This window comes from Triticum aestivum, chromosome 2D (assembly GCF_018294505.1).
Source record: "Triticum aestivum cultivar Chinese Spring chromosome 2D, IWGSC CS RefSeq v2.1, whole genome shotgun sequence".
In the NCBI taxonomy this organism is placed as follows: Eukaryota; Viridiplantae; Streptophyta; class Magnoliopsida; order Poales; family Poaceae; genus Triticum; species Triticum aestivum.
This window is the reverse complement of record NC_057799.1, coordinates 362,116,348-362,141,051: the sequence shown is the minus strand read 5'-3', so window position 1 is coordinate 362,141,051 and position 24,704 is coordinate 362,116,348. Positions and strand designations below refer to the sequence as shown.

Genomic DNA, 24,704 nt, shown 5'->3' with positions numbered 1-24,704 from the left:
TGGAAGGTATATGATCAAAGTGTTACTTGCCTTGCTGATGATCCGCAAAACCTAGCGATTCGAAGAAACAAGCGGCACACTCCGGGTACTCTATCGCAAATAAACAAGCATACAATCAGTACTCATCTAATGCACAGGTAAAACTCGAATGAAAGATCCAACCAGAAACTTCAACTTAAGAACTCCGGTTTGCAAAAAGAATCAACTCGAAAGAAGCAATGAAAATCAAACGGCGAAAGAAAATAGCTTCGTTTACTAATCTGGATCTAGGTCAAATTTTACTGTAGCAAAAACTTGTTTGAGTAGGTTAAACGGAAAGAGAATTTCGAGACGAAACTCTAGGCGCTTGAATCGCCTGATTCTGATAAACGAGCGAGAAGTTAAACAGAATCAAAGATTCGATCAGAAATCGAATCTGAGATAATCGCAGAAAAATCCGACGAAAAAGAAAAACGGACGAACGGTTAAAGAACGGACGTTCGTCAACAGAGAAAAACCGACGAACGCGTTTGTTAAAACGAACGGTTCAGTGAACGCTCGCAAAATAATAAAACCGAAAAAAAAACCGATCTAGGGTTTTTTTTAAAACGAAAACCGGCAACGACGAAACGAGGCAGCGGCAGTACCTCGTCGGGGCTACTCCGGCGAGGGCTCCGGCGGGCTCCGGGCTCGGCGGCGGGGTGCGGGGCTCGGGGGCGGGGGTGCGGGCGAGGCGAGGGGCGGCGGCTCCGGCGGCGGCGGCTCCGGCGGCGGCGGCGCGGGCTACGGCGGCGGCGGGCAAGTGCGGGCGGCGGCGGCGATGAGTGCGGCGGCGGCGGCGACTTGAGAGGAAAAGAGAGAGGGGGGCGGCGGTATAAATATGGGTGGTGGAGGTGACTTGGGGGAGGGGGTGGCCGGCGGGAGCCGTGCGGGAAAAGGAGAGAGGCGCGTGCGGGCCGGCGCTCGGCTGGGCTTCGGCCCAGCGGGCGTCGCACATATTTTTTTTTAAATAAGTTCCGCGGAAAACAATTCGTAGAAAAATAAATAAAAGTCGGAAAAATATGAAATAAATTTTCCCCGTCTAGTTAGAAAATCTAGAATAGGGTGAACATTTTTTTAAATCAAAATAAATATTTTGAAAACATGCAATATTTTTAATGCAATAAAAATTGCAAATAAAATCCAAATAAATCCAATAAATGATTTTAACATTTTTCCTCCAGTATTTCAATTGTTTTGGAGAAGTCATATTTTCTCCTCTCGTTTATTTTTTTAAATGAAATATTTTTCCGGAGAGAAAATAATTAAAACCAAAATCCTCGTCTTATTATTTGATGAAAATCAAATATGAAAATTCGAGAAAATCCCCAACTCTCTCCGAGGGTCCTTGAGTTGCTTAGGATTTATCGAGGATTTGTCAAAATGCAGTAAAACATGATATGCAATGATGATCTATGTATAACATACCAAATTGAAAATTTGGGATGTTACAATTTATTATAATACTCTATGCGCTTCACTTATATCTTTTGAGCTGGATAATTTTGCTCTAGTGCTTTACTTATATCTTTTTAGAGAACGGTGGTGGTTTTATTTTATAGAAATAATTGATATCTCATGCTTCACTTATATTATTTTGACAGTCTTTTAGAACAGCATGGTAGTTTGTTTTGGCTATAAAATTAGTCCTAATATGATGAACATCCAAGATAGGTATAATAAAACTATCGTATAAAGTGCATCGAATACTATGAGAAGTTTGATACTTGATAATTGTTTTGAGATATGAAGATGGTGATATTAGAGTCATGCTAGTTGAGTAGTTGTGAATTTGAGAAATACTTGTTCTAAAGTTTGTGATTCTCGTAGCATGCACGTATGGTGAACCGTTATGTGATGAAGTCGGAGCATGATTTATTTATTGATTGTCTTCCTTATGAGTGGCGGTCGGGGACGAGCGATGGTCTTTTCCTACCAATCTATCCCCCTAGGAGCATGCGCGTAGTACTTCATTTAGATAACTAATAGATTTTTGCAATAAGTATGTGAGTTCTTTATGACTAATGTTGAGTCCATGGATTATACGCACTCTCACCCTTCCACCATTGCTAGCCTCTCTAATACCGCGCACCTTTCGCCAGTATCATACACCCACCATATACCTTCCTCAAAACAGCCACCATACCTACCTATTATGGCATTTCCATAGCCATTCCGAGATATATTTCCATGCAACTGACCACCGTTCCATTTATTATGACACGTTTCATCATTGTCATATTGCTTTGCATGATCATGTAGTTGACATCGTATTTGTGGCAAGGCCACCTTTATAATTCTTTCATACATGTCACTCTTGATTCATTGCATATACCGATACACCGCCGGAGGCATTCACATAGAGTCATATTTTGTTCTAAGTATTGAGTTGTAATTTTTGAGTTGTAAGTAAATAAAAGTGTGATTATCTTCATTATTAGAGCATTGTCCCAAGTGAGGAAAGGATGATGGAGACTATGATTCCCCCACAAGTCAGGGTGAGACTCCGGACGAAAAGAAAAAAAAAAGAAAAAAAGAGGCCATAAAAAAAGAGAAAAAGGCCCAAATAAAAAAATGATGAGCGAAAAAGAGAGAAGGGACAATGTTACTATCCTTTTACCACACTTGTGCTTCAAAGTAGCGCCATGATCTTCATAATAGAGAGTCTCCTATGTTGTCACTTTCATATACTAGTGGGAATTTTACATTATAGAACTTGGCTTGTATATTCCAATGATGGGCTTCCTCAAAATGCCCTAGGTCTTCATGAGCAAGCGAGTTGGATGCACACCCACTTAGTTTCTTTCGTTGAGCTTCCATACACTTATAGCTCTAGTGCATCCATTGCATGGCAATCCCTACTCACTCACATTGATATCTATTGATGGGCGTCTCCATAGCCCGTTGATACGCCTAGTTGATGTGAGACTATCTTCTCCTTTTTGTCTTCTCCACAACCACCATTCTACATATAGTGCTATGTCCATGGCTCACGCTCATGTATTGCGTGAAGATTGAAAAAGTTTGAGAACATCAAAAGTATGAAACAACTGCTTGGCTTGTCATTGGGGTTGTGCATGATTAAATACTTTGTGTGATGAAGATAGAGCATAGCCAGACTATATGATTTTGTAGGGATAACTTTCTTTGGCCATGTTATTTTGAGAAGACATGATTGCTTTGTTAGTATGCTTGAAGTATTATTATTTTTATTTCAATATTAAACTTTTGTCTTGATTCTTTCGGATCTGAACAATCATGACACAATAAAGAAAAAAATACATTGAGAAATATGCTAGGTAGCATTTCACATCAAAAATTCTGTTTTTATCATTTACCTACTCGAGGACGAGCAGGAATTAAGCTTGGGGATCCTTGATACGTCTCCAACGTATCTATAATTTTTGATTGTTCCATGCTATTATATTATCTGTTTTGGATGTTTAATGGGCTTTACTATGCACTTTTATATTATTTTTGGGACTAACCTATTAACCGAAGGCCCAGTGCAAATTGCTGTTTTTTTGCCTATTTCAGTGTTTCGCATAAAAGGAATATCAAACGGAGTCCAAACGGAATGAAACCTTCGGGAGAGTTATTTTTGGAACAAACGCAATCTACGAGACTTGGAGTGGACGTCAAGAAAGAAACGAGGAGGCCACGAGGCAGGAGGGCGCGCCCCCCACCCTCGTGGGCCCCTCGTGGCTCCACCGACCTACTTCGTTCACCTATATATACTCATATACCCTGAAAACATCTGAGAGCACCATGAAACCCTATTTCCACCGCCGCAACCTTCTGTACTCATGAGATCCCATCTTGGAGCCTTTTTCGGCGCTCCGCGGGAGGGGGAATCGATCACGGAGGGCTTCTACATCAACACCATAGCCTCTCCGATGATGTGTGAGTAGTTTACCACAGACCTTCAGGTCCAGAGTTATTAGCTAGATGGCTTCTTCTCTCTCTTTGGATCTCAATACAAAGTTCTCCTCGATCTTCTTGGAGATCTATTTGATGTAATTCTTTTTGCGGTGTGTTTGTCGAGATCCGATGAATTGTGGGTTTATGATCAAGATTATCTATGAACAATATATGAATCTTCTCTGAATTCTTTTATGCATGATTTAATTATCTTTGCAAGTCTCTTTGAATTATCAGTTTGGTTTGGCCTACTAGATTGATCTTTCTTGCAATGGGAGAAGTGCTTAGCTTTGGGTTCAATCTTGCGGTGCCCTTTCCCAGTGACAGCAAGGGTAGCAAGGCACGTATTGTATTGTTGCCATCGAGGATAAAAAGATGGGGTTTATATCATATTGCTTGAGTTTATCCCTCTACATCATGTCATCTTGCCTAATGTGTTACTCTGTTCTTATGAACTTAATATTCTAGGTGCATGCTGGATAGTGGTCGATGTGTGGAGTAATAGTAGTAGATGCAGAATCGTTTCGGTCTACTTGTCACGGACGTGATGCCTATATACATGATCATGCCTAGATATTCTCATAACTATGCGCTTTTCTATCAATTGCTCGACAGTAAATTGTTCACCCACCGTAATACTTATGCTATCTTGAGAGAAGACACTAGTGAAACCTATGGCCCCAGGTCTATTTTCCATCATATTATTTTCCTATCAATTTACTATTCCTTCGGTCTTTTATTTTATAATCTTTACTTTCCAATCTATATCATAAAAATACCGAAAATATTTATCCTATTATCTCTATCAGATCTCACTTTTGCAACTGGCCGTGAAGGGATTGACAACCCCTTTATCGCATTGGTTGCAAGGTTCCTATTTGTTTGTGTAGGTACGAGGCGACTTGTGCGTAACCTCCTACTGGATTGATACCTTGGTTCTCAAAACTGAGGGAAATACTTACGCTACTTTGCTGCATCACCCTTTCCTCTTCAAGGGAAAACCAACGCATGCTCAAGAGGTAGCAGTAGCGTCGAGGAACCACACCCTAGTGATGTGGAAGGTTTTATTCATGAAATTGCCGTAGGGGAAAACAGAGGAGTGTCGGGAGGAAGGGTGGCTAGTATACATTTCCCTGTTTTACGCTATTACTCATTATTCGCTGGGAGATGTTTAATTGGTCGTGGAGAGAGTGGAGGCCTTAGTGCACCTGACCTTGCTATTTTGCGCCACACTTTACATAGAGATAGAACTTACAGTTTGAGGCTATGGTACGCTACCAGTTTCTTAATAGGAACGAACAGATCCTCTAGTACCGACTAATCTTTGATAGACGGCGCGTCGTCCTTGTTACTCTTCCTGCTTTCTTTAACTTTCAGGCAAATAGGCGATATTTTATAACTAGAGAGGAAGCAGACGAGTATGAGACAACAGCGGAGGCTGCTCGCCTTCATGCTGCAGCACTTCAGGCAGTGGCAGACGCGTCTTAGTACAACCCTGAGTACAACTTTGGATATCCACCAGGCCAGCCATGGGCGTAGACCAACTTAGGCCAAAAGCCTAAGCTTGGGGGAGTACGTATTTCTCACCGACATTACATTCATGTTCACACACTCATTTTAGTTGTCGGTGTTTGTACTTTTTCATTGTATTATCCATGTTAGTTTATTTGTTTTTTCCGCCTTCTTCTTGTGTGTTTGGAAAAACCTTAAGAAAACAAAAAAAATTAGTTGTAGTTAGTTACTTTCTATGCATGCTTAGTTGTAGTATTAAAAGAAAACCCAAAAAGATTTCTCGTTTTTCTTTTGCTTGTTGGGAGCTTTCCCGTGTAAATAGTTTTTCCCGTTCTTGTTTTACTTTCTACAGAAAAACAAAAACTCCAAATTATTCCAGTGTGTTTCTTTGAAATTCTTTCCTTTGGGGTCGAGAGGACAAGACCATGATGAAAATGTTGAGTGGCTCTCATATGCATTATTGTTGATCTAACAAAGATCCCATATTACCTTGTCTTCTCCTCTAAATACATGTTTGTAGATTCCAGCTTAGTCCAATGCACGTGCACTATTATTATTATCCACACCGTTCGGTCGTGCAAGTGAAAGGCAATAATGATGATATATGATGAAATGATTGAGATGAGGAAAAGCTGGTATGAACTCGACCTATCTTGTTTTTGTAAATATGATTAGTTAATCGTTCTTGATTCAGCCTATCATGAATGAAACATGTTTGCAATGACAATTAGAGATTATAGTTACTCATGCCATGCTTAATTAGCTAGGAGTTTATAATGGTTTACCTTGCATGCCAACATGGAAATTAAAATAGTTGTGATGTAGTATGATAGGATGGTGTCCTCCTTTGAATGATTCGAGTGGCTTGACTTGGCACATGTTCACGCATGTAGTTGAAACAAAATCAACATAGCCTCCACAATATTTATGTTCATGGTGAATTATATCCTACTCATGCTTGCACTCAATGTTGGTTAATCTCAATGCATGTTTATGACTGTTGTCGCTCTCTAGTTGGTCTCTTCCCAGTCTCTTTCTAGCCTTCACTTGTACTAAGCGGGAATACTGCTTGTGCATCCACTTCCATAAACCCCAAAGTTGTTCCATATGAGTCCACCATACCTTCCTATATGCGGTATTTACCTGCCGTTCCAAGTAAATTTGCAAGTGCCAAACTCTAAACCTTCAAGTGTTAATCTGTTTTGTATGCTCGAGTAACTCATGTACCAACTAGGGTAGTCATATCTTCCATGCTAGGTGGGTTATTCTCATGATGAGTGGACTCCGCTCATCATTCACGAGAAAATGGCTGGTAACCGGGATGCCCAGTCCATGCTCAAATCAAATCAAAATTCAAACAAAACTCCCCCGGGACTGTTGTTAGCTGGACGGTACTCGTTGTTTTGGACTAGTCGTGGAGTGTGCTTATTGGTGGTGGGGGAGTATAAACTTTACCATTCTGTTTGGGAACCGCCTATAATGTATGTAGCATGGAAGATACCGAGATCTCTTGGTTGCTATGTTGACAATGAAAGCATGCCGCTCAAAATATTATTTATCTCTGTTTTCAAAACTCGAGCTCTGGCACCTCTACAAATCCATGCTTCCCTCTGCGAAGGGCCTATCTATTTATTTCTGTTGCTGAGTCATCATCCTCTTATAAAAAGCACCAGTTAGAGAGCACCACTGTCATTTGTATGCATTGTTATTAATTTATATTGAGTATGACTATGACCGGATCTCTTTTACCATGAATTACAATGTCTAGTCAATCATTGATCTCCAGGGGTGCTCTGCATTTATGTTTTGCGGTCTCAGAAAGGGCTAGCGAGATACCATCTTGTTATATCATATGATGATTGTTTTGAGGAAGTGTTGTCATCTGAGGTTTATTATTATTGCTCGCTAGTTGATTATGCCACTGATATGAGTAAATGTGAGACCTAAAAGTTATTGTGAATATGGTTAGTTCATAACCTTTGCTGAAAACTTGAATGCTGGCTTTACATATTTGCACCAACAAGATCAAACAGAGTTTGTAAAAGTTTTTCTTTATCACTTTCAGTTTGTCAGTTGAATTGCTTGAGGACAAGCAATGGGTTAAGCTTGAAGGAATTGGTACGTCTCCATCGTATCTAGTTTTCCAAACTTTTTGCCCTTGTTTTGGACTCCAACTACATGATTTGAATGGAACTAACCCGGACTGACGCCGTTTTCAGCAGAATTGCCATGGTGTTATTTTTGTGCAGAATAAAAAGTTCTCAGAATGACCTGAAACTTCACGGAGATAAGTTTTGGAATTAATAAAAAATATTGGTGAAAGAATCAAGTGAAGGGGCCCACACCCTAGCCACAAGGGTGGGGGGCGCCCACCCCCCTGGGGCGCGCCACCCGTCCTTGTGGGCCCCCTGGACCTCCATTGACCTCAACTCCAACTCCATATATTCACGTTCGGGGAGAAAAAAACAGAGAGAAGGATTCATCGTGTTTTATGATACGGAGCTGCCGCCAAGCCCTGTTCTTCCTCGGGAGGGCAGATTTGGAGTCGGTTCGGGGCTCCGGAGAGGGGAATCCGTCGTCATCGTCATCATCAACCATCCTCCATCACCAATTTCATGATGCTCACCACCGTGCGTGAGTAATCTCATCGTAGGCTTGCTGGACCGTGATGGGTTGGATGAGATTTACCATGTAATCGAGTTAGTTTTGTTAGGGTTTGATCCCTAGTATCCACTATGTTCTAAGATTGATGTTGCTATGACTTTTCTATGCTTAATGCTTCTCACTAGGGCCCGAGTGCCATGATTTGAGATCTAAACCTATTATATTTTCATGAATAAATTTGTGTTCTTGATCCTATCTTGCAAGTTACAGTCACCTACTATGTGTTATGATCCGGCAACCCCGGAGTGACAATAGTCGGGACCACTCCCGGTGATGATCGTAGTTTGAGGAGTTCATGTATTCACTAAGTGCTAATGCTTTGGTCCGATACTCTATTAAAAGGAGGCCTTAATATCTCTTAGTTTCCAATAGGACCCCGCTGCCACGGGAGGGTAGGACAAAAGATGTCATGCAAGTTCTTTTCCATAAGCATGTATGACTATATTCGGAATACATGCCTACATTACCCTATGTTAAAACCGTTACATGATGAATGCCATCCGACATAATTATCCATCATTGATCCATTTCCTATGAGCTCGTTTCATATTGATCTCTGCTCTGTCACTTTTCTGTTGCCACTGTTACAATTGCTAAGAAACTGCTGCTGTTACTTTTGCAACTGTTACTGTTACTTCCATACTACTTTGCTACTAAATACTTTGCTACAGATATTAAGTCTTTTAGGTGTGGTTGAATTGACAACTCAGCTGCTAATACTTGAGAATATTCTTTGGCTCCCCTTGTGTCAAATCAATAAATTTGGGTTGAATACTCTACCCTCGAAAACTGTTGCAATCCCCTATACTTGTGGGTTATCAGTCGCTATCCAACATGCATCTAGGGTATTAAGTATAAAACAAAGTAACGCCTTGAGTAAGATGACATGACGAAGATAAAGTAAACCCAATCAATATGAATAAACCTCGTCGTTTTATCCTTAATGGAAACAATACAAACACGTGTCTTGTCCCTTTCTGTCACTTGAATATAGAGCAGCGCAAGATTGAACCCATTACAAAGCACATTTCCCATTGCAAGATAAATCAATCTAGTTGGTCAGACCAAACGGATAGATCGGAGAGAAATATAAAGCTATAATAATCATGCATAAAAGAGTTCAGAGAAGACTCAACTAATATTCATAAATATTCAAATCATAAACCCACAATTCATCGGATCCCAACAAACACACCGCAAAAGAAGACTACATCGAATAGAACTCCAACAACATCGAGGAGAACATTGTATTGAAGATCACAGAGAGAGAAGAAGCCATCTAGCTACTAGCTATGGAGCCGTAGGTCTGTGGTGAACTACTCACGCATCATCGGAGGGCAGCAAGGCTAAGCGAAGACATAGAATTCAGTCCGTTATTCTCCATCTCTTTCTTGAATCTTAGAACCTTCGTACTATTAAGAGGGGTATAGGTTCTCGAAGCTTAGATCCGTTGTGATGCTTAGCCCAAAACCTATGCAAGACTGCGAGGTGAATAGGGAGGCGTCCTCTCATGAATAATACCGTGTTCCTCACAAAATTCATCAAATACTTTGGGAAAATATTCTCCACCACGATCCGACCTAAGACGCTAGATCTTTCTCTCTAGTTTATTTTCAACTTCAGCTTTAGAGATTTTAAAGTAGTCTAAAGCTTCATCTCTAGTTTGCAACAAATAAACATAGCAAAATCTAGTCGCATCATTAATCAATGTCATGAAATATCTCTGTCCACCTTTTGTCAACACACCATTCATCTCACATAGATCAGAATGTATGAGTTGTAGAGGTGCCAAGTTTCTCTCCTCGGCAGTCATGTGAGGCTTTCAAGGTTGCTTCGATTGCACACAACTATAACACTTAGAACCTTTGGCAACAGTGAAATTCGGAATTAAATTCATACTAGATAGCCCGGGAATTAAACCAAAATTAATATGACATAAACGAGAGTGCCAAACACTTGCATCATCATTAAAACTAGCACAAATTTGGTTTACTGACTTATTGCAAGAATCTGAAAGGGAAAACCGAAACACGACTCCACACTCATAGCCTTTGTCTATAAACTATTCAAATCTTGACACAATTACTTTATTTGACTCTAAAACTACCTTAAACCCATCTCGACATAGATGAGAGCCGCTAACTAGATTCTTGTTCATAGTAGGGACATGCTGAACGTTCCTTAGCTGCGCGATCTTCCCCAAAGTAAACTTCCAATCCACCGTGTCAATGCCACAAACAGAAGCATGCGACCCATTCCCCACTAGGATGGAAGAATCCCTTGCGAGCTGATAAGAAGTGAACAACGAGACGCCAACACACACGTGGACGTTAGCTCCCGAATCAATCCACCAAGAATATGATTGAAATACTGAAAGAACAATAGGTAAATTACCATACCCATCAGTATTGCTAGCGATCACCATGTTGACAATCTTGGAGCTCATTTTCCCTCTGTGGTCTGCACGGTCTGGGCTTCCCACAGGCGTAGCACTCTAGCTCAACCCTGTTGAACTTCTCCTTCTTGACGGTAGTAGTCTCGACAGGCTTGTTTAGGCTTGTTCTTCCCTTTGTTCTTATTCTCTGGGTATCTCTACACCATATTGGCGATAGGCTGAACCTCACCTCTTTTCTCAGTAGTGTCTTTAGCCCGAGCTTTGTCTCCAACATCAAGAGATGCAATCAGATTTTCAACTGATATCTCTTGTAACTTATGTTTCAGAGTAGTGGCGAAGTTTCTCCATGAAGGAGGTAGCTTTGTAATCATGCACCCAACCATGAATTTATCGGGTAAATCGCACTTAAGGAGTTCCAATTCCTGCACAATACATTGTATCTCATGAGCTTGTTCAACCATAGAACGGTTATTCACCATCTTGTAGTCATGGAAATTCTCCATGATGTACAATTCATTGCCTGCATCGGTTGCACGGAATTTAGCATTTAGTGCATCTCATAGTGTCTTTCCATCTTGTATGTGCATGTACACATCACACAGACGATCAGCAAGAACACTCAGAATGCATCCCACAAACATAGTATTGGCTTCCTGGAACTTTCTCTGATCTTCCTCAGACATTCCCTCTAGAGCACCAACACTAACATGGAAAATTTTCAGAGCAGTAAGCCAGAGCATGGACTTCGCCTGCCACCTCTTAACATGCACACCGGTAAACATATGACCTCAGTGCATCAATGAATCGAGCCATAGTTAACTCAGGAAATTGCCTACAATTGAATAGCACCACCCGACTTGGATGGAAGACGACGCATGACTCCAAAAAGCTAATTCGCCCTCTCCCAGCGCGGGATCGCAAGGACGAATGGTTCCGGAGACCTGCTCTCTGGCATGTTGATGTACATCGGCGTTCGGGATGAAGCACGTATGCGCCGCCCGACCCAACCAGGCGAGCAAGCGCGCATGTGTGGTCTTTCCTTTCTCTTCTCAACACACCACTTAGAGCGATGGAGAGAACCCATTATATAACTCTTCCTCAACTAGCGGTATGGGACTTAACTTTAGCACCGCCACTTGCCATTTTATTCATGGGCCACATTTTTTTTAGAAAAGGAGGATTACCCATGGCCTCAGCATCTGGACGATGCATGTAGCCATTTTATTAATTATTCACAAAGACCTTACAAAGTAGTACATCAGATAGTTTGAAGTCACCATCTTAGCAACAATTGTCGCTACTCCTATCCACTTGATGAAGGGGTGCTGATAGTCCAAACCTAATACGAAACAGACATCGCACCAAAATCTAACATCTAAAGCTGGAGGCCCCAACCAAGCCACATACTGGGTTTGGGGTACAAACCGGTCCGATGCACTCTCATGTGTCGTCATCGTCTACTACCAATCCATCTTCAGAGCAGAAACTAACCCACCTACCTTGCCAGGCCTCTCTGTCATCGATGTCACCATGACGCCAGACAAGGTCCTCCTCCTGCGCGAGTCCATCTTCACGCATCGGACGACGAGTCTCCACTGCGCCACGCCGCCAAGATCCGCCGCCATCAATGTGTAAGATGAAGCGCCGCTCCACCAAAGAAGCCGTCCACTGGTCCCTCGATCCCATGTACGCCTCCAAGAATGACGCCCCCAATGGGGAAATGACACCAGAACGCCGCCATATCGGATCAATTGATCTAGGGTTTCCCCTGGAGGTAGCGCATAGAGGTATGAAACTTCTCCACGACGATGCCTTCAAGAAGGTAACACCCGGATCCACTCGACAAGCCTCCATCAAGCATCGTGTGCACGGGTCGCCACCGATCAAGAGGGGGGTGGCGCCACCGCCGTTGGCCCCTGGGCTATAGGCCAGCAGCGTCCTTCGGCGGCAGCGGAGGGAGGGAAGGAAAGGAGAGCCCCGGTGGCTAGGGTTTCATCCCCACACGAGTGGGGGCGACGCGGGGGATTAGGTGGGCGATGCTTGGCGGGGGACGCAGGGGATCAGGTGGACGAGAGCTCCAATGTGATGCTCTCTGCGTCAAGCAGTCGCATAGGGGATCGGGAGACTGGGCCGGCCCATCTCTCTCGCGAACAGTAGCTCACGCTAGAATAAAAAAAGATGCATTGCCAGGAATCGAACACTAGACCTGCTGCTTCCAAGCAACGATTCGAACCAGTTGAGCTAGCTAGCTTTCTTGATCACAGAACATTGCAAAACCTTAAGAAAACTCAAACGCCGATCCGAACATTTTTCAAAATTTCGAACAGAAAATATTTTATTTTCAAAAACAAAACGTGAATGTTTTATCAAACGCGAACATTATATTTTTTTCACAAATTTTGAGAAAACTCAAACATTTTTCAACACACAAACGAATTTTGGAGACACGAACATTTTTTAAACTACCCAAAAAACTGAACAGGAACAATTTTTCAAATTTCAAACAAAATTTGGAAACACGAACAACTTTTGCAGACGAACATTTTCTGAAACTCCAGAACAAAGTTTGAAAAAACGAACATTTTTAAAAATTTGCAAACAATTTTGGAAATGGAACAATTTTCGAAACTCCGAACAAAACTTGTAAATAAGAAGAAAAAAAATTGAAATTTGCGAACAAATTTTGGAAAAGGAACATTTTTTCAAACTCCCAAACAAATTTATGGAATTTACGAACATTTTTCAATTTGTGAGAAAAATTTGAAAACATGAACATTTTATAAATTTGTGAACAAATTTGGAAAGCTGGAACACTTTTTGAAATTCCTAAACATTTTTCGAATGCAAACAAAATTTTAAAACATGGACAATTTTGAAAAATAGGAACATTTATTGAAACTCACGAACAAAAATTGAAAACGAACATTTTTCTTAAATTTGAGAACAAATTTTGCAAAGTTGTGCAATTTTGAAAAGAAAACATAAAGAAAAGAAACAAAAACTAAAAAAAGAAAAGAAACAGAAAATGAAAAAAACGAAATAAAAAAACAATAGAAAGCCGAAAAAGCCCAGAAAAAAACGATACAGGAAAAAACCCGGTTCAGTGAACCTTCTAGAAGGTTCCCAAAACCGGTTGGACGCACTATGTATGTGGGCCGGCCCATGTCGGTCGCTCGTGGCGCTCCCTCTGTGCGATCCCTCGACAATTCGCCGCAGAGAGCGGCGAATAGGATTTTCCCAGGTGGACGATGCAGGGGGGGGGGGGGGTCATGGGTTGTTATGCACCTAGCCCATTTATTTCTAACAGAGACCGAAGGATCTCTTGTATGGGCGAGATATAGCCTTGGCGTCCATATCCATCGCCGCAGATGAACGACCCCCACCGTGGGCATGTCCCAACCCCTCTCGTGCAATCTGTAGTACTCCCTCCGTTTCAAAATACTATAAGTCTTTGTAGAGATTTCAAATAGACTATCACATACGGATGTATATAGACATATTTTAAAGTGTAGATTCACTCATTTTGCTTCGTATGTAGTTATTTGTTGAAATCTCTAGAAAGACCTATATTTAGAAACGGAGGGAGTACTTCCTGTCACGGCGAAGCAAGGCCCCAGTGGATAGCACGAGCGTGCGAGAGCCTTCCTGTAACCCCACCGTTGCTATGATTCAGACCCATCGTCGGTTGCTGGAGTTGTGTTCTGCGACAGCATTTTTCTTCAACTTGAAATCCCAGCAATTTTGGTGCACATGAACTTCAGATGATTTTTGCTCAAGCTGAAGTGGGTGACCAAGTTGTGACTCGCCCAACCCAACAAATACTGAAAGAAAAGGTGCAAGACCCAAGTACGGAAAGAAGCATGAAGGGTGAACAAGAAGGAACAAGGAGTAAAACATCATTTCACGGAGTCTCAAGTGAGAACAAACAATCAGGTTGCGTGACACACCCAACAACCTTGACCCTTTTTAACCCAACTTGGCACGGCGACGAACAGCAGGTCCTTCACCTCCACAACAGCAACAGCACCAGCAATGTGTGTGTATCTTGTACATCATATAGAAACATCCTTTGTTGGGTAAAACAAGACAAAGCGACGCTATTGCCCTAGCGACAGAGGGACCGGACCGACTCTTGTGTAGTATCTAGCTTACAGTTACAATATCACCTCACAACAATACACGACACGTCTTGGGTGCTGGATGTTCCACTTCTGTCCAGTCGTCTCTCTTGGTGGGCACACAAATTATTGTCGACGGAGTACACTTGACATTCATAGTATGGTACAAGAGCAGCGAGTGGTCTTAGGCAACTTGTTCGTCTTCTTGTCTGACACAAACAAGTTAACATAATTCAGCAAAATGAACGAGACTGGCATTCCTCTGAAATTTGAACTGTACGAGGCACACCGTGCTGTTCTTATTTCACAAGTTAAAACCTAAGTACCCAACGGTCGAAATGCTAAAATAGAATATGTTCATCTAATTCCAGCAGGTGGTCTCCGTACTTAACCACCTTAGGTATACAGATCATAAATCATGGAAATGGAAATGGTCTGGTTACCATCAACTGAAAGGTGAAAGGCATCTAAAATGTAATGTTACAAGGGCCAACCAACCATTATCTCAGCCAAGGACATGATTTTGACACTGAATGGCAGAGTTGACGAATTAGTTCAAATTATGACTAGGTCAATCTAGGTGTTCTTTTAGTGGTTATTGTCATAATGTTTTATTATACTCCCTCCATTTAATAATGTAGTGCGCCCGCGCTTTTCGAGATTTAAGTTTGACCATAAATTTAACCAACGTAGGCGACTGTGGCGGGAGCAAAAATTCGCAGTCGCCCACGTTGGTTAAATTTATGGTCAAACTTAAATCTCGAAAAGCGCGGGCGCACTACATTATGGAATGGAGGGAGTATAACATTGCATCCAACAGCGTCCTATCTGTTTGAAGAAGCAGAATATTACATGCTTTAACGAGACATACATTTCAATGTAATTTCTGCTGTACTGGTCAAGTGGTTATTAGAGGGGATTAGACAGAAACCAAATCTGTGATCTGGCATTGTTGGGAAAGACCAGAATTTCATCTACGAATTACGGGACAGACAACAGGCTCACCAAACTGATTTCCCATGGACAGAAGCGCAGAGCTCTATGACTTTCATGTCAACATTTTCATATTTCATCCACAATCATTTTCTCTTCAAAGAATCTAATGAACATTATTTTTCCTCGTGCAGATTCCACACATATGATGGCACATTAGTGATAGAATGAATGGTAGAAAGGAAACAAATGACTGACATGCACCCATTTGCAATTTTAAGACACAACTTACATGGTGAAACAATGTTAATCAGTCTAAGTCAGACACACGGGCAGATTCAGCAAGTCATAAGCAATGCTTTACACAAATATTACAAAGTTGCAGCTTACCTGGTTTTGACTTTGCGGATGATGGCTGGACAACAACATGCATTGTTATAACAGTGCTGGGAAGATCACCAAAAGGTGCTCTGCACTGTGCAATATTCTTGTCATTTTCTAGAATTTTGCCTCCACTTATCAGTTTCACATCATTAGCACTCTTTGGGACAATTGTTTTATCTACAAGCAGAATCATTACAGAATTAGAAATATTACACAAGCAGCGGAGGAGATATAACTATTCTTGGGGAAAAAAACTCAGAAATGCAGTACGAAAGTACATATGCAGCAAACTACCTAAAACCTTGGCAAAAATGCTACCCATACATCTTAAAATGCAGGATTTTAGGAATTTTATTACATCAAGTTGAACAAAAATATTAACAGCAGCTAAATACAATTAGAACAGTTATCTTTACTGAAGCAATCACGACATAATAAGAAGACAAATCACAGCATGTGCCTTGTGTGCAGGTAGGGTGGAAACATGTATTGGTAATAGGGAAGCCAAGGCAGGATAAATTTTAAGGCAATGCTATGCAGAAGCGGTAAAGCTGTTGCCTTGTGACCATGAGGTCACGGATGGATGGTCACAGGTTCGAGTCCTGGAAACAGCCTCTTGCAGAAATGTAGGGAAAGGCTGCGTACAAAAGACCCAAAGTGGTCGGACCCTTCCCCGAACCCTGCACAAGCAGGAGCCTCGTGCACCGGGCTGCCCAATGCTATGCAGAAGTTAAGTTCGGATCAACAAGAATGTTCCATAATATCAGATCCTAAGCAAAGTTCCTGTCCCATTTGACAATATTGCCTTTTGAGAGAATTGCAAGTTAGATGTCTTAAAATCATAACGATCATTAGATTCATTGATCCACAATAACAGGGAGTACAAGCACACAAGACAGCAGAACTAAGCAATAAACAAATGGAAATGTAAAAACAATAAGGCAAAACGTAAGGCATATGCCATTTAACACAGCAAAAATGTATGAACCCATTTTTCACTCCCTACCAACAAAATAGATGACACTCTTTTTAATATCCCCGTGGATGGAAATAGAATGTGATTAACACATGCTGGCTGCTGACAATGAAATAAAACAAGCTCAGATGAACGTTATGAGCTTCTCCAGTGTTTGTGGCTCCTAGAGCATCTTCCTGTTGGGCTCTCTGTGGTCTACTTCACAGCCTTCCTCTTTGGCTGACTATAGAGGCATAGAGTAATGTTTTGAGCATCACACACTCACTATTGAACAAGTTAAAAGATATCCTAAAGTGGAGTGCTGCGGCCCATTCAAGGAATTCATGGAAATAGTTGCGCATTTGTTGAAAATCAGAGACATCCTGCACATGATGGGTTGTCAACGTCCCACTTATCAAAACGGGCCATGGTAAAGCACATTAACATGTCTGCCTACCACTGGCGGAGCCTCTTGGAGGCCAAAGGGGGTTGTGACCCCCCCTTCCAAAAGTGCAAAAAAAAATTGACTATTAAACATTTTTGTACATTTCATCAGTGAAGTATATTGACTATAGAGCACCAAATCAATTTACCGGGCAGATATTCTACGTACAAAGCTAGCTACCCAAAGCAGCTTGATTGATATTTGTACTTGCAGCTCCTCGTACATAAAGCTTTATTCTAGATCGCCTTTTTTTAAAATGATCGCTTCTCTCTTGAAGAAACTCTTCGCAACTTGCGACAGTGAAAATAAAAAACAGATCGGAAGTCTTACTTTGTCTTTCCCGGTACAACATCATCTATATCGCGTTTTGGTTTCACCTCATCTCTACATGCATGGCGATTTGATTTTCTAATCATCCTCCCAATTCTCAGTTTTATTTCTCCCTTTCACAGCTTGGACTGTCAACCGCCGCCCGGCCGCCACGCCAGCTGCTGCATCTGCACATGGAACATCTTGTGCTGCTGTGCGACACCGCCAAAATGGCCAGCCGACGACCGCAAATGAGCCAAACTGCCAAAGGATGCAAGGAGCAAGATATATTCGATTGATATGTAATTTTGTGTGAGTTGGTCTTGATTTCAAGCACATTTTGCTTTTGGTTAAAATTTTGGCCCCCGTTAATTGCGTGTCACGCTCCGCCACTGCTGCCTACATTATAGCCCCAAGCACGGCTCCTCCGCTGTTCGCTTAGATACCAAAGACCATCCTGGATTATTACCGTAAAAGAAGACGTCTCCTATACACATCTGATACCTCTCTAATTTAAGCTGTACTTTAGAATATTAACGAGACCTAGCACTTGCTAGTTATAGAAGCACACATATTTTCCTAAAATCAGACAAGCAACAAATCTTGCAGGCACCAAACAAGCAAATATAAAGAAGCATGAAGCTTGCTCATCACCCCTTATTCCCGTCTACTGTCGTCACGCAGAGGGAACAAACAAGCATGGGTTCCTTTACAAATTTAGTGGTGCAGATGGCACAAGCACAAACTAGAGCTTGCACAGAGACACCACACCACAAGAATCGCATAACATCGTGCGAGAATCAAGAGCTCAAGAGATGGAATCTTTAGGACCTTTGGGCCAATCGGCAACGACGCGGTCCTTGAGTGCGGCGACGGTGGTAGCAGCGGCGTTGCAGCGGATGGGGCCGATGTCAGAGCCGTCGAAGAGCCGGAACTTCACCTCTACCTCCTCCTCCTCCGCTCCCGCCCCTGCATCCGCTCTCTCTTCCTCTCTCGTTCCCTCCACCTTGGTCTCCTCCCCCTCCGCCATTTCTTGGCTTCCCGCCAAGACCTCGAATACTCCCGGGACCCCGCGGGGAATCTGAGCTGGGCTCGGCTGCTCCAATCAAGAACTTGCGAGCTCGGTGGGGGTAGAGACGGGAGGGATTCGGAGCTTGGTTTAGGGTTTGGTGGGAGGCAACGAGGGTAGGAGAGGAGGAGCAGGAGAGAAGAGGAGACGCTTTGCAACTGCAAAGGAAAGGTAGGAGAAAATTCTCTTCTCCTTTTCTCCGGTGAGATTGGTGGTTATTTGAGATTGGTGGTTATTTCGGACTTGGTCTTTTTCTCCTGTCTTTTTAATTTTTTTACAATTTCCAGTATTTTTTATGACGTTTCATTTTCAGTTTTGCTAAAGAGTGGATTGCTCGTCTAAGTTAAAAATACATTTTACATTTTAGGACGAAGGGAATATGTCATTAATTTTACATAATTCTTTTCTCATATCTAGAACCATGCTTATTGTTACTTCGAGAAACAATATAACACCACCATACACCCACATATTGTCCACTTCGCTGAGTGCATAGGGTGTGCGTATACTTCTATATCGTTGATTTGACCTAAATATGTCGCTTAATCAAATTGTTGGTTTAGAAGTATGCATACACATGACAGAAAAAACACTGACAGAACCTATCTTGATGTAGGGGGTCATAATCTAGATGTCTTGGAATGAGGGTAACAGAGATACGGTGAATTTACTCAAGTTTGAGCTTTTCGAGAAAATAATAACCTATGTTATGTTTGTGTTTACTACATTGGAGTAAGTACAAAGTACTAAGTATTTACCAAGTGATTTCTTACGTTTTCTACAAGCCAGGGCCTCGGTTTATACAGGTATGGGGATTCTTGTCGGCGTTCTGGGAACGGGGATACCTAGACTTGCCTGCCTGCGGCCCACGGCGTGGCTCCATCGACGATCTGGTACGGCTCAGCTTCAACATCAACAACTCAAGACCCTCGCGAGGGGCCAAACCTCGTGAGGCGGACGACACCAAGACCTCCACGGGGGCCGGCCTCCCCAAGCTGGCTCCCGAGGGGCGGAGATATCTATGCAAGCCTCACCTCGCGAGGATCAGATGACGTGAGCCATGACGACCACAGCCAGGCGGGCGCCAGCGGGTGCAGTGTACCAGTTTCCTCTTTGGTGCTAAGGAGGAAAGCGCAGGCGCGGGGTCCCGAGGAATCAGCCAAAGGTTTTCATTCCCATGCAACAAGACCAAGACCGCCAGGACGGAGGTCATCGCCGAGCCCACCACGGCGTGACCATCAGAGGCTTTTGCAGGTGAAGACTACTTTTGTCAGGATAGCATGTACTAGTTGCCTCCCTTTGAATTTGGCCGTTGTAGGATCCTTCCCGCCTTCATTTTGGGAAGAGGCCCTAGGCCCCTATAAATAGAGTAGCACCACCACTGTAGTAGGGGACAGATGATTCAGATCATCCTCACACCCACCAGCTCATCGAGTGCAAGAACACTCCTCCTTCTGAGGTTGTTCTCCCACTGTACTAGTTCATCCTCAGCCCCTCGAGGTCAATCCACCACAAAGCAGGAGTAGGGTTTTACACTGCAAGGTGACCCGAACTTGGGTAAACTGTTGTGTCCCTTTTCCATTCAGTTCGCCGAGTTAGGCCATGAGATTAGCGAGCAGGCAGACTGGGGAGGACGAGTTCTTCGCACGCACCCCAGAGTTCGAACCTCTCAAGGGTCTGCGGAACCCGAAATCCGACATTTGGCGCGCCAGGTAAGGGCGCGTCAGAGCCTCTCTTCCGCCGGTCGACTCACCACCGCTCCACCACTTCCATGGCTGATGCCCGTCGAGCTCGTGCTGAGCGTCGGGCCGCCCTCGCCGCTCGCGTCGCCCAGACGGCGCCCGCTGGCGGGCCTCCCCGTCGTTCCCCGTCGCCTGCAGCCAACGCCGCCCCCGGCCCGATGGGGCACGAGCAGCAAGCTTCATCGCTGCACCCCTCCGTTTGGCATGATGGGCGCACCGCCACCCCGTCGCTGACTTCGGCTGGTTCGTCGTCCCATGCTCGTCGCGGCCCGGCAGACGCACAAGTGGCGCTGCTCATGGCGCGCGAGCTCCTGCGCTATTGCCTCGTCGATGACCTCTACGAAGACTGGCTGGACCGCATCGCCAAGCTCGTCAGCGCCGCCGGGGGCTCTCCTACACTGTCTCTCTCGCTGCCTCGCCCGCCGCCTACTGCGGGTGACGTAGCCCACGGAGCACCTCCTCCACCTCCCCGTCAAGACGTCGCCCTTGGGTCGAGGCGCGAGGCCCCACGGCGCGACCCGCCGCACAGGGCGCCGACTCATGAGGAAGAAAGCTGCCAGGTGGTCCAGCGGCCGCAAGGAGAGGTGTGTGCGCTTCCAGCACCGTCGCGACAAGACCGCGCGCGCCTGTGGTGGTGGCGCGCGAACTCCAAGTTCAAGCTCCACCTCCACGACGGGCGCCCGTGACAACAGCGGGTTGCCGCGCTTTCACTCCCGAGCTACGCAACGTTGTCTGGCCGGGAAAGTTCAAGCCCGACCTTCCTCCACGCTACGACGGCACCCCCGACCCCGCTGAGTTCCTGCAGCTCTACGAGCTGAGCATCGAGGCGGCCAACAGCGACGGAAGGTTATGGTGAACTGGTTTCGCATGGCCCTCAAGGATGGCGCACGCTCGTGGCTCCTGAACCTGCCCGTGGGGTCGATCTCCTCCTGGGGCGAGATGTGCGAGCGTTTCGTCGACAACTTTCAGGGCACTCGCGACCGATCGCCGGCTGCGAGTGACCTGTGGCGCATCAAGCAGCAGCCAGGCGAGACCTTGCAGAAGTACATCCAGCGCTTCAACAGCGGTCGTCTCAAGATCCCCAAGGTGTCGGACGAGGCCATCATCTCCGCGTTCACTGATGGCGTCTGTGACGTCAAGATGAAGGAGGAGCTCGCCATACACGAGGGCATGTGCACGGCCCTGGAGATGTTCAACATGGCGACCAAGTGGGCGAGAGTTGAGGAAGGACGCCTCTCCTTCCTCGAGCTCCCGGAGGCTGATCCAGAGGACAAGAAAGCCAAGGCCAAGGACGTGAAACGCAAGGGGGCAGCCGTGCTCGCGGCCGAACCAGAGATGAAGCGCGGATGCGATCACACGGAGTCATCCAAGGGCATCCGCCCGTTCTGCGTCTTCCACAATGTGCACAGCCACAACACCAACGACTGTCAGGAGCTCAGGGCTATCCGCGACGGGCGCCTCGGTCGTCGCCCCAAGCGTAACGATCAAGGCTACGGCCACGAAGGAGGCCGAAGTGGAGGACGCTGGGACGATCGCGGCCCCCGCCAGGAGTGGCGCGATCAGCCTCGTGAGGAATGCTGGCAGGGCCAGCCTTGCGAGGGCCCCTGGAGGGATCAGCCTCGCGAGGACCGTCCTCAGGGCAACGCTGGCCTCCCTCCGCTGCCACCGCCGCCAAGAAGGAATGACGACCACCACCAGGACGAGGGGGCTGGGGGCTTCCAGGAGCCTCGTGCCATCGCCTGCATCCTGGGCGGCGCTCAGGCCCCTTCCTCTCATCGCATCTTCAAGCAGTTTGCCCGTGAGGTGAACACGGCCCTTCCCAAGATCGGGGCTACGCGTCCGCTTAGGTGGTCCAAGTGCACCATCACCTTCAGCTCGTCCGACCAGCTCAAGTGCGCGGCAACTGCCGGTGCCCTCCCAATGCTCTACTCGCCCGTCATCAGCAACGTCCTCATCACCAAGACCCTCATCGATGGCGGTGCGGGGCTCAATGTTCTGTCCATCGAGACGTTCGACCGCCTCCAAGTGCCCTATGACCAGCTGCAGCCCATCAAGCCCTTCTCAGGGGTGACCGACGGCTCCACCACCCCGATAGGGTAGATCCGCCTCCCTGTCACCTTCGGCCAGCGCGACAACTAACACACAGAGCTCATCGACTTCAACGTCGCCCACATCCGTCTTCCATACAACGCCATCCTAGGGTATCCGGCCCTGGCCAAGTTCATGGCAGTGACTCATCATGGTTACAATGTCCTCAAGATGACAGGGAGCCGCGACATCATCATGGTCGCCTGCGAGGAGAAGGACGCAGTGTGCTCTCTCGAACGCGCCTACCAGGCTGCGGCGGCCGAGAACCCAGATGATGAAGGCGCCGTCTACACTCCTGAGTCTGTCCCCAAGAAGAAGAAGCAGTTGCTCCGCCAAGAACCTCAGGAGAGCGGTGTGTCCAGCGGCACCACCTCAGGACCTGCGCCCACGGATGGGGCGCCTCACTCTCTCGCATAGGAAGGCACGCCCAGCACCCCTCTTAGGCTGCTCGGGGGCTCTCCTCTGGAGGGCCTCTGACCTAGCCAACGTCACAAGGGAGGCGCTCGGGCACCACGTGGAGGCGTGCTTCAAGCACGCGCTTCCGCCAGGAAGGCACAAGGCACGGGGTGCCAGGTGCTTAGGAGTTCATCACCAAGGCAACCGAGGAGCTTCAAGAGGCGAGAGCCATGCGCGGCGACCGTCGCCCACCCCCCCCCCCCCGGCGCGGCTCCTTGTCCCGGTGAGGATAGCGAGCTGCGCGTCTGCGTCAACATCCCAGGGCTCAACAGGGTCGCCTCTCAGCGGCTCTTCTGGCCGTCCCGCGTCCGCCGGTGCGAGGGTCCACCTCACAACTACGTTCGCATGCCTTTTAGCTTGCCGAATGTGGTTGTTAGATTCCAGCGCCACATGCGGAGTGTCCTGGTGGCTCAGGAGGCCAGACACCAGGCGGTCCTGACGGAAATGGCGACGGTTCTTCACGAGCCTCCCGGGCCTCCGGAGCCTCCTGAGGTTCAGGACCCAGGTGGCTCATGAGGAGTGACTTCTTCAGCACGCGTCTTCAGCTACTCCAGCACTTCTTCGGCAATGGTGCCAGGTGATATCTTTTGGTTTGTTCAGTTGGGGCGCCCCCCGGGCTGCATTATCCCCAGATTGAATGGGCCCGTCCCTGTGGCATGCATGCTTCTTGCATATTTTGATTTGCTCAGTTGGGGGCGCCCCTCGGGCTGCATCATCCCCAAGCCGCATGGGTTTGTCCCTGTGGCATGTATCGTTTTTTGCATCTATTAGAGCTGGCTTACCTCCTTCCATGAGTTGCTTTATGATTATCACCTGCTTGCCCGATGTCTTATCGCCCTTCGTGGCCTCCCGCGCTGCTGACCGGCCTCTTGCTCATCCCACAACGGGGGCTACACATGCTGGCACGGCGCTTGTGCTCGGGCCCGTCCATGCAACGCTGACAAATCTGAGAGATCGAGCTCTGGCTCGTGGCCCGCCCCGCGCACGTCGATACGTCTCCAACGTATCTATAATTTTTTATTGTTCCATGCTGTTATAATATCAATCTTAGAAGTTCTACAATCATTTATAAGTCATTTTATATCATTTTTTGGTACTAACCTATTGACATAGTGCCAAGTGCCAGTTGCTGTTTTTTCGATGTTTTTTTACATCGCAGAAAATCAATATCAGACGGAGTCCAAATGCCCCGAAACTTTACGGAGAATTTTTATGGGCCAGAAGGAACACAATGGGCCTTGGCTGCGCCTGGGGGTGCCCCAAGGGAGGCACAACTCACCAGGGTGTGCCAGGAGGCCTAGGCGCGCCCGGGTGGGTTGTGCCCACCTCGGGTGCCCCCCAGACCGCCTCTTTGCTCTATAAATACTCCAATATTCCAAAAACCCTAAAGGCATCGACGAAATATTCATCCAGCCGCCGCAGAGTCCAGAACCACCAGATCCAATCTAGACACCATCTCGGATGGGGTTCACCACCTCCACTGGCGCCTCTCCGATGATGCGTGAGTAGTTCTTTGTAGACCTTCGGGTCCGTAGTTAGTAGCTAGATGGCTTCCTCTCTCTCGCTGGATTCTCAATACAATGGTCTCTTGGAGATCCATATGATGTAACTCTTTTGCGGTGTGTTTGTTGGGATCGATGAACTTTGAGTTTATGATCAGATCTATCTTTTTATATCCATGAAAGTTATTTGAGT

General features: G+C 45.7%; 1 protein-coding gene across 1 annotated transcript; it reads right to left on the bottom strand.

Moving 5' to 3' along the window:
• Window positions 1–14,378: 14,378 nt before the first annotated feature.
• Window positions 14,379–18,930, bottom strand: LOC123053159 (membrane-anchored ubiquitin-fold protein 4). Its single transcript, XM_044476574.1, has 3 exons — window positions 18,486–18,930; window positions 15,952–16,122; window positions 14,379–14,837 (listed from the first exon to the last, which is right to left on the bottom strand). Exons 1-3 carry the CDS (start codon window positions 18,682–18,684, stop codon window positions 14,782–14,784), a joined length of 426 nt encoding a protein of 141 aa, XP_044332509.1. The 5' UTR covers window positions 18,685–18,930; the 3' UTR covers window positions 14,379–14,781.
• Between the last annotated feature and the right edge of the window lie 5,774 nt (window positions 18,931–24,704).

Excerpts from the sequence above, each read along its gene's own strand:
- LOC123053159 (XM_044476574.1), bottom strand. The coding sequence starts at position 18,684 with ATGGCGGAGGGGGAGGAGACCAAGGTGGAGGGAACGAGAGAGGAAGAG. Across the intron at positions 16,123-18,485 it reads CGTTGCCGATTGGCCCAAAG|ATAAAACAATTGTCCCAAAG; the intron begins GTCCTAAAGATT and ends TTCTGCTTGTAG. Across the intron at positions 14,838-15,951 it reads ATCCGCAAAGTCAAAACCAG|ACAAGAAGACGAACAAGTTG; the intron begins GTAAGCTGCAAC and ends TGTTTGTGTCAG.